A 10,734-nucleotide genomic window follows, 5' to 3' on the forward strand; every position below is an offset into this window, starting at 1 on the left:
GAATGTCCCTGGAATTTCACATCAGAAGCTTCTGTATTCCCAGAAATACTTTCTTTGTTGGAAAAGAACCTGCTTACCCTTTTTTTTTTTTTTTTTTGAAAGAGGGCAAAAAGAGGGGTACAAATTTGTCCCCAAAATATAGTTAAGTAGGTACACACACATACACAAACAGCTACATTTTGCTATTTAGACTACAAAATAAAAACACTATTTTTACATATTACAGTCAGAAATATTAGGAATGTACTAATATATTTTACTAACACTCATATTTAGATCTAGTGATTTGAACAAAGCCAAATTATAAGTCTTAATGTATTAGTAATATTTAAGTTTATTGCCTTTACAACTTCACAGGCTATTTCACGGTAGATACAGATTCAACATTAAATAAACACACATATTTAATCAAATTCAAATGTTTTATATGCATAACAACTCATAGTATTCCTTAACTGTGCATGTGATAAAAATTGTAAAAGTTTTTTCGGGGCCATCTTACAAAACAAGGATTACCTGATTATAATTGGCATTTCTTAAAGTAGAATACAAATACAATAATAAGAGCTTGCTTACACTTTTTTTGCTTTACACTTTTTTTTTTCTTTTTTTTTTAAAGAGGGCAGTTAATATATCAATGTAACACTAACAAAAATGAACCATGTTTCCTTGGCTTTCGGCTTGCTTAGTTGGGGACATTTAATATTCAACAATATTATTGATCTGCCTTACTTAAGGTGGACGATGGCGCAATTTTCTTCTAGAAACTAACTTTGTTGTATTATTTTCATGTTATCACTGTGAAGCTGCTTTGATACAATCTGAACTGTAAAAAGCGCTATATAAATAAAGGTGACTTGACCTGACTATATAAATATGGTTATCATCCTGTAACACAATATATAAAAGTATCATATGCATTGCAGTCTGATACCATAATACAAGGAATTGAGCAAAAATTCCAGAACACCTAAAGAATATAAACAACAGTACAACCTTCAAGATAAGAAAAATGACTTTGAAGAACGTCCAAAACAAAGCCTGATCAATCTCAATCCAATAGTGTAAATTGACAGAAATGGATGAGAACATTTGTACCCTTCAAACAAAGTCTAAAATCCAAAATCACAATAAGAGGGAAACCAAAGTACAACATGACCTGCAATAAGGATGTGTGCACTTTATGACTAGAATTAAATGAAAGCTCAAAAGATCAATGTTACACTTCATAAGCGGCCAAATACAAAGTTCATCTTGCCTTGCTATTATATATTACTCTTGTTACGTCACACTTCCACATAATCTCTACAATGACCTTGATGAATCCAAAACCTTCGTATACATGCTTTCAGCGCATCTGTTCTCACCTGTATCTGGCTCTCCGCTATTAAAATACTCCGTCTCCTCTAGAAGAGGTTGGGATCTCCGACTGGTATTCCCCATGTAGAACCCGGGCAAATTCTGGTTTATCCAATTGAAGAACTAGTTTAGAAACCCAAAATAGCCTTCTTCCAATCTCATTCACCTCAAACCGGATCTCTGGAGGTGATACTGGACATTTTCTTCAATTCTTCCCCCCCAAAAAAAAAGAAAAAGAAAAAAAAAAACTGTTGTCCAACAGGTCACTGGTAGAAGTCAGAAATAAGCATCCAGAACCGGAGACCTCGCTCGGTTAGTCACCCTCAGTCAAATCCCATGACCCAGCCTGACTCAGACTTCAAACCGAGTGCAATCTAAAAATAAACTCAAACAGAACTGCAAAAAACTTCCAGAGTCCGTCGTCTCAATGTTCATTGTGTGTCGGATGATGTTGGAATGCCAAAACATCCCGATTCCAGAAGAAACATGGGAGCAATGATGGTCAAAATCCACACCGCCTGACGTGAGAAATGATCGATTGAGCCTACGGCATGGAAAACTGTGCACACGCAAACTAAATCACACCGATCCGGGGGGAAAAAGCGGTCAATACATTTTAAACCTCCATTATGTAGGTTTGAGCAGATAATACAGCTCAAATCAGAGCAGAGCGCTTGAAATTCTCAATCTCACATCCATCCATTCCCTACTTTATTCCCACAAAGCCCTGCACGTCCACATACACACGCCTGCTTCTCTCAAACACACACACATGGCGCAAGTACCATCTAATTACTGAAGCTCAGGATAGTAAGAGCATGTTTTTCATTCTAGTAATCTACTGCGCTCATTTCTCTAAAACCCCAAATTACAGTTTTGGAACAAAAAACAAGTAGCCAGAGATGACTCGAAATAATTCTGCACTTATTCTTGGCCAATCAAAGGCCAACACGCTCCCGACAACCAATGAGAACGCACCACACTCAATCAGGAATTAGGAACTAAAGCCTATCAAGTTATTAGATTCATTTAAAAGTCATTTTATTTTTAGATCAGCACGAGTAAAGATTGCATCATCACATGAAATACTTTTTAATCTTTTACTTCACTACAAAACCTTGATTAGAATGAAGACTTTGAAATGTTATATCACAAAATAGACTGTAATTCACCAGTATCGTTGCTAAACGTTCTTGTAAGTGAGGAAATGATGCTAATTGACGTTTCCGACTGGACAACTCCATTAAAACTTGATTTAGACCAATTCATAAGTAGATTTAGACTGATTTGCAAATTGTTTGACTACAATTTATACACAAAACTTAATACAAATTAATGTCTATTTTGAAAAGAGCTGTACAAATAAAGTGACTCATATTAGGGATGCACCGATATATAAATAGCAATTATTTTTACTATCGGCCATTGTTTAAAAACAGCCAATGATCGGGCCAATTATATCCTGTATAGGGATGTACCGATATGTAAATTTTGGCCAATAGCGATAACCAATAATTCCTTATATTTGAAAGCTGATAACCGATATATTGGCCAATAAATCTAAAGTTTTTATATAATTTTTGAGAGCCTGATTACAAAAACAAAAGTCTCACCATTAAAATCCATATCCCAAGCACACAATTATAATGTTCTCATTATAATTTTAAGTAGCCTATATGACAGACTTGCACTTACTATATTTTCCTTTCTTGAAGTGATTCCAATCATATCTCAAGCAATTCAAAACCATCACGGCGAACAGTGCGCATCTATAGCGTCTCAGCTGAAGGAAATAATCCATTCATTATCGGCTTTAATATGTCTGTCAAATGTTTTATCAGGCCGATAACGATAACATTACAAATGAACAGATATCGGCCGATACCGATATGGTGGCCAATATATTGTGCATCCCTAATCCTGTCAATCAAAAGGGGGCGGGAAAACGTGTCAAAATTTCTCGTTGAATTTTGGCCTGTCAAAGATAACTCAACAATGAAAAATAGCGATGTTAAAGCATGCTCTATTTGACCCTATGATTCACCCGTAGTTCAAGCCAGGGTTGCCAGGGTTCAAACTATCGTTATCGGCAGATATCATTCTGAAAAATCTTTCTTAAAATTAAATTTAGTATCAGCGCATCTCTATTTTATATTGCTGACAAAATGTAGCTTAATATTGACAACAACAAAAAACTTAAATGTAGAAATATATACACACACACACAATATACTGTATATATCCTCATCCAGCCCAAACATGCACTAGTCATCTTAATCTATCATGTCTGTATTCCTCAGTTGTACGTTATCTCTCAGTTTACCGCTAGACTGTGTTTAGGACACCAGCATGTACATGTGAGCATTCACACACACTTTTGTCATCTGGGATTTACATGGCAATGCAACTATTCATAAACAGACACACACACCCGACCGAATGCATTACACATTACAGCTGTTATAAATAATTTTGTTGTCAGGGATTCACATAGCGATGCAGCTACTCATAAATATATCCAAAAACACCCACCGAACATGACACATTATTACAGTCGAGTTATTTGGAGAATGTCACAATCACTCAACCACATGAAAACACACACACACACACACACACACACACACAGGGCCGATTTCTCAGAACTGCTCAGATATAACAAGGCACGTTACAATCACAACATGAGTTCTGCTGAAAACTTATTTGATGAATACTGAAGAAAAAATAAAATTCTGTCATCACATGATGTTCCAAACCCAAAATACTTTCTGTCTTCTGTAGAAACACAAAAGTAGAAATGCTGAAACATTGTTCTTTTTCAAACAGTTACTATGTTTACATGTGCACAAATAATGTGACTATTTCCAATAATCGGAGTAAGGACTAAAAATGTTTTGTCCGTATAGTGTGTGTGGAGTGACCAAGACAGCACAACACACACACTAACAGATTCCAATCACAATATGGAAAATCTTTGCGAAATCTCTCGCGGTCAAACGTGACTATAAACAAACATGGCGGACGACGGGCAATTGAAGAAATGGCGATAAGTGTTTGGACTGCTTTTCTGCGGAAAAAAGACGAAAGATGAAGTTCAATGCTATATAGATGTGTGGAACAATATTACATACAGTAAAAACCATGCTCACTATTCTTCATTGCATGAAAAAAAATTAATAATTGTTTATATATATATATACACACATACACACACACAGGTGAAACCATTTTTTTATATATTGTGCCAATGTTCATTTATTTCAGTAATTCAACTTAAAAGGTGAAACTAATATATTATATAGACTCATTACATGCAAAGTGAGATATTTCAAGCCTTTATTTGTTATAATTTAGATGATTATGACTTACAGCTTATGAAAACCTTTTCGCAATATTCTAATTTTAAATTTGGGGTTTTCATAAGCTGTAAGCCATAATCATCAAAATTATAGCATATAAAGGCTTGAAATATCTCACTTTGCATGTAATGAGTCTATATAATATATTAGTTTCACCTTTTAAGTTGAATTACTGAAATAAATAAACTTTTGCATTTTTCGAGTCTCTCCTGTATTTGGTTTTGCCACAGAACCCAAGACAGATCATACAGGTTTGGATCAACATGAGGGCGAGTAATTATTAATGGCAGAATTAAAAATTTTGTCCATACACTAACTCCCGAAAGATGACGTATGGCGATTTCTGTGGTCGTGACTCCTAAACGCTGGTCCTACGTCGTACAGTGTGAGAGGTTTAAAGACGGCCATTGTCACGGTCTTGCAACTAAAGATAGCCAGCGATAGTTTTCTGACAGTGTCTTAGCATGATCACCTCACAGTGTGTTTGCTGCTACAACCTACATCTACTGAGTGACTAGCCAATCAAAATGCAACATGAAATGATCAAACCGACATGACACTAAAACTTAAAACTACTTAGGCCTACTACTTTGCAATTGACCGTTCGCAAAGACCCGCCCCCCTTAGTTACTGTCGCTATATCCGACAAGCTACGCCGCTCTCACACACACCATGTTCTCACACAGTGAAAAACACATCGCAGAGCAGAGAGCACACTGACAACACACAGACCAGGTTACTTTTCGGTTACTATTAAACAAAGTCTCACCTTTCAAATTTGGTCATTTTTTAAAATAAATGTAAACAATAAATACCGTTTTGTGGCTCTTTAATGTGTCGTGACAGATCGCTGTAGAGCCTCAGTTAAAGCTGCTCGTGAACCGATCATCTCTTCCTTCTAGTTCATTTATAGCATCAAATAAACATGAATGAACATCAGAAGGAATGTTGTTTTAACCGCGGAAAGGCGTCAGTACACTCCGCTTCTCAAGTTAAAATCCTCCCATGTTAATCTACTAACTCTCCTGACTGCTTTGTCGGACAAAATGGCGGATGGCGAAGTATGATTGGGCAGATCGCCTGTCAATCAAACTCCCTGCGAAGGGTCAAAATTGTCATGCCAAGTTGGCCTCTTTTCTCCCTTTTCACCGCATCCATATTCTTTATTTTTCATAAAAAACACAATTGCCAAAGTGCGATTCCTTCTTGCTCTATTTGTTTACCACTAGCGCATGATGATGAAGGTATTAATTCAATAATAGGTGTCATCAGCGTACAGTCTACATACAGTACATGTCTTATTAGTTTATTATATCCATGTCATACAGTGTGATAAGTAATGATCTATGATTGCCGAAATCACATCACACAGTCTATATGAGGCGCCTCTTTATTGGCATTGATGGCTCCACGAGAAATCTTTAACATCCATGAATCTTTACAGTTCTTTATAGCGGAAAACGGTTCTTTAGATTATTAAAACATTCGGTTCTGTTGAGAAACTGGTTCTTCTATGGCATCGCTGTGAAACCCCCCTCTTGAAGGCTTTATTTTTAAGGGTGTACTGGTTTAGTCTGAAGCCTTGAGATACGAGTGCACACACTCACGATTTCTCACGCACACATTTTCCTCCCCAAAGTTCATTTTCTCACTGCTGTGAGGAAGTCGAGGGAGGTGAATCCGCTTCCTGGTTTCGTTGGGACGCTACAGGGATAGAGAGAAGCAGACAGAGGGAGGTCGTTCATGACAGGAGACTGCTTTTAACGTTTCTACATCAATGACAGTGGCATTATGACATGAGGTCAGTGTATCCACGGCGACACAGAAACATGTTGATGTGTGGAGAATTACGTCAGAACGCACACACACACACACACACACACACACACACACACACACACACACACACAGTCAGTCTGCACTCTCCATCCTGCTCTTGTTGTTTCGGTCTGGCTTTAGACATATCCAGAACCGCTCATCGATTCGCACGACCAACAGAACGCACAAAAGACAAACAAGCAACCCGGTAACCAAACACACACACACACACACACAAATCTCCAATACAAACAAGGCGGGTGAGCACATGGGAGAGACTTCCTACAGGTCGGTGCAAGACGGGGCAGAACGTGAGCCTGAACTAAACATGCTAAGAATGCGGCTTCCAAAATGACTTCAATACAACTAAATTGTTCAGATAAGGTCCATTCTCGAATAAGAAGTGTGCTGACATGATTTAAAAGGCTCAAACACGCTCAGCCCAGATGAAATGCGACAAATGCTGCTTTTTAGTTGTGCCTCAAAGGAATGTTCAGGTGAGTAACGCCTCGGGACACGCATTCTTTACCTTCCCACACGGAGAATCACTTTTAAAGAAGAAATCGGCTCGGCTGTTATAGAAAGTGGTTAAATTATTTTTATTTTTTAAAGAAAATAATACTTTTATTCAGCAAGGATGCGTTAAATTGACAAAAGTGACAGTAAAGACATTTATAACGTTGCAAAAATGTCTTTTTGAAATAAATCAAAATTTTTAAAGTATCCTGAATTTTTTTTTCTTTTTTTTTCCACAAAAATATGAAGCAGCACAACTGTTTTCAACATTAATAATAATCAGAAATGTTTCTTGAGCAGAAATTAATCATATTATAATGATTTCTGAAGGATCATGTGACACTGAACACTGGAGTAATGATGCTGAATATACAGCTTTGATCACAGGAATAAATTAATAATATTTATAATGAAATAATATTTCACAATTTTACTGTATTTTATAAAATTGTGATTTTTTTTTTTACATTTTAAACTTTAAAAACAATAAAAAATGTGACTGACCCCGAACTTTTGAACGCAATAATAATAATAATACTAATACTAAAACAATCAACTATCAACTAAAATCAACTTAATTCAATAGCTCATTGACAGATATTTGTTCTTGTTTTACGCATAAACTCACTTCATTTTGTTCAGTTTTTCAAGACTTCACAGTTGCATCTCATGTTTAGATGTTTGAATTGGGAATGCATGCAACATTTAATGCCATAACCACGAATTTAAGAGCTTTTTTAAGGCCTTAAATGGTGTAGGAGTGAATTAAAGACTTTTAAAGACCTGCAGAAACCTTGATAACTTTGATTTGTTGCTCTTCCCCTGCAGCCTCACCCTAAACCCTGACCCTGACCCGCTCCGATCCGGGCGTTCGGGACAGCTGTTCAGGGTGAGCTGATCAGGGGGATTGAGTTTCCTTCCCACCGCCGAAAGAAACCTCCTGTCGCTTTCCGTTAGACTCACCACAACCAGACAGACACATCTATAGAGAGACAGACAGTCTGTGTTGTCATATTCCTAAACATAACATGCGACATGACAGCATCCAACTGTGTCCAAAGCAAGCCAATGACAAATTCAACAAATGAAAACACAGTTATCTAGGAAATAATGACAACGCCTCCTTCAGTACAAGGCGACACTGTCCCCAATAAACAAATAGTGTGACCTGTCCTGTCCAGAGGTGCACTTTATCTAAACCATATACTAGCCTATCAAACAACATTTGCATAATAAACGCTGCTTTTATGAACTCATTTGAGTAACATTCAGAACTATTTAAATGAGCTGCAAATATGAAAATGGTTTTAAAAAGAGCAAAGTATACACTTCTAAATCCTAATGTTCAAACATAGCCTTTATCTTACTTTAAGAAAAACTAACTAGGCTATATATATATATTGAAAATACACACATAAACTCTTAAAATAGTTTTGGGACTATCTATGCAACCTAATCAACCAGTGTAACACACGAAACCAGATGCATTAAATAAAGCCATGCATAACAAATAAAATGCACTTATTTCTGTGTGTGTGTGTGTGTGTGTGAGAGCATGAGATTGACAACAGCATCAGGCTGGAGAGGCTCGACTGCTGCTGTAGTGTTTGGATTGATCAATGCACGTTTCTTTTCACAGACAGACAGATCCACAGACAGGACAGTCTCTGCTCGGTTGCACGCGTCTCTCGGTAGAAAAGCACCGTTTAAATGTCCCGTCGGCAGCGCGAGCTCGGAGACTCCCCACGGGCGCTAGCGCGCGCGTGCTAACGGGCACTGATTTCCCCCACCACATATTTCTGGGTCGATATGACCACCAGAGACCCGTGCCTTTGGCGCATTCCTAACAGTGGCATTAAATGCACCAGTATACGATTGCGGAGCCGTTAAAGTGCGGGATCGCCAGGCCTACACACTCCGCGGGCCGGTTCGCGCTTACCGTGCTTGCTTTCTATTTTCCCCGACATGATCGCTGCGCTGCTGGCCGGAGCAAATCCTCAGTTTGGACAGTCACAGGAGGACAAAATGGGGATTTTAGGCCACAGTAATCCCGAGTTATATTCTTCAGCCACACATTTTGATGCACTGGGTCAATGTGGCGATATAGATCCCCGGAGAAAACGGGCTAGAATCCGTTCACATGCACGCGCTGGCGACAGACAGACAGTGAAATCTACTGCTGATGTGTGTGTGTGTGTGTGTGTGTGTGTACGGAGAGTCCCGTCCGTCCCGAGGATCCATTGGGATGCGAACACAGCGCCCCTCTCTGACTGGAATCACGAGCTACAGGGATTGTTTGGTGTCAGGTTGACAGGAATAATTAAGATAAAACACACATTCTGTCGATATTTACTCTCCCTCGTGTCTTTCAAAAGCTGTACCAGTTTCTATATTCTGTGGAAGACTAAATGAGATGTTTGTCTGAATGTTCACGCTGCTCTTTTCCGTACAATGAAAGCGAATTAGGACTAGCGGGCTATCAAACTAAATTATTTTTTTTATTACAAACTATCTATTTTTATGTCATAGTAAAGTGCAGTATCGGTCAAAAGTTTGGAAATATTAATATTTTTAATTAAGTCTCTTATGCTCATCATGCCTGCATTTATTTGATCAAACATACAGAAAAAAACAGTGATATTGTGAAATATTATTACAAATTAAAATAATGGGTTTCTGTGTGAATATATTCTAAAATGTAATTTATTCCTGTGATCAAAGCTGTATTTGCAGCATCATTACTCCAGTTGTGCTGCTTAATATTTTTTAATAACCTGTGGAACTTTTTTCCACTTTCTTTCATAATTCATTATTTGATGAATAAAAAGTTTTAAAAGAACATTCATTTATTTATTTAAAATATAAATCTTTTGTGAAAGGGATATCATCGAAAGTGATAGTAAAGATTTATATTTTAAATAAATGCTGTTCTTTTGAACTTTTTATTCATCAATAAATCTTGAAAAAAGTATCACACAGGTTGTTAAAAAAATATCAAGCAGCACAACTGTTTACATTGATAATAAATCATCATATTATAATGATTTCTGAAGGATCATGTGACACTGAAGACTGGAGTAATGATGCTGAAATACAGCTTTGAATCACATAAATAAATTGTATTTTAAAGTATATTAAAATAGAAAACCATTATTTTGAATTATACAATATTATTGTTTTTTCCCCTGTATTTTTGACCAAATAAATGCAGACTTGATGAGCAGAAGAGACTTCTTTCAAGAACATTAAAAATAGAAATGTGTCCAAACTTTTGTACTGTAAGTATCAGTAGTCATATTATATAATAGTCTCTATCATATTGTTACTGGCTAGTGGTTGACTCAAATTGCTTTTTCAATGGCTGATCCTGATTTAAAGAAGTTAAAAAAATTTTTTTTATTGTATCAAGAATACTTCACAAGGAAAAAAATAAAAAAATTTTTTTATTTTTATTACAATCAATTAAATTACTTCCAATATATTACAAAAATAAAATGTGACTTTTTAGTGTACTCAGAAAAACTCACTCAAGGATCTGAAGCGTGGCGATCTGCTGCCACCTAGCGGATAAATGGTGAAATCACAGCATTGTTCCACATACGAACGAATCAGTTTTTCATATAAAAATAAATAAATGATACTATAGTATACATGAGAGTAAGAGAGAGAGTTTTGTCTTTTT

At 36.7% G+C, this 10,734-nt stretch overlaps 2 protein-coding genes across 11 annotated transcripts in view; one reads left to right on the forward strand and one right to left on the reverse strand.

Annotated features, from left to right (window-relative positions):
* Positions 1–9,319, reverse strand: part of rapgef1b (Rap guanine nucleotide exchange factor (GEF) 1b) — a 53,792-nt gene extending 44,473 nt beyond the window's left edge. For 3 of the 10 annotated variants that reach the window (XM_079586367.1, XM_079586366.1, XM_079586363.1), the window contains exon 1: positions 8,992–9,246. In XM_079586367.1, coding sequence (XP_079442493.1) covers positions 8,992–9,019 — 28 coding nt within the window. In that variant the 5' untranslated portion in view covers positions 9,020–9,246. Of the gene's footprint in view, positions 1–1,367; positions 2,081–8,991 lie in introns of those variants that run through there. The other 7 variants (XM_079586364.1, XM_079586368.1, XM_079586361.1 and 4 more) reach the window with 6 other exon arrangements.
* dnlz (DNL-type zinc finger) overlaps positions 1–10,734 on the forward strand; it is a 242,196-nt gene that overhangs the window by 56,556 nt on the left and 174,906 nt on the right. The window lies entirely within an intron of this gene.

The sequence above is a fragment of the Phoxinus phoxinus genome (assembly GCF_949152265.1).
Source record: "Phoxinus phoxinus genome assembly, chromosome: 17".
Taxonomy (NCBI): domain Eukaryota; kingdom Metazoa; phylum Chordata; class Actinopteri; order Cypriniformes; family Leuciscidae; genus Phoxinus; species Phoxinus phoxinus.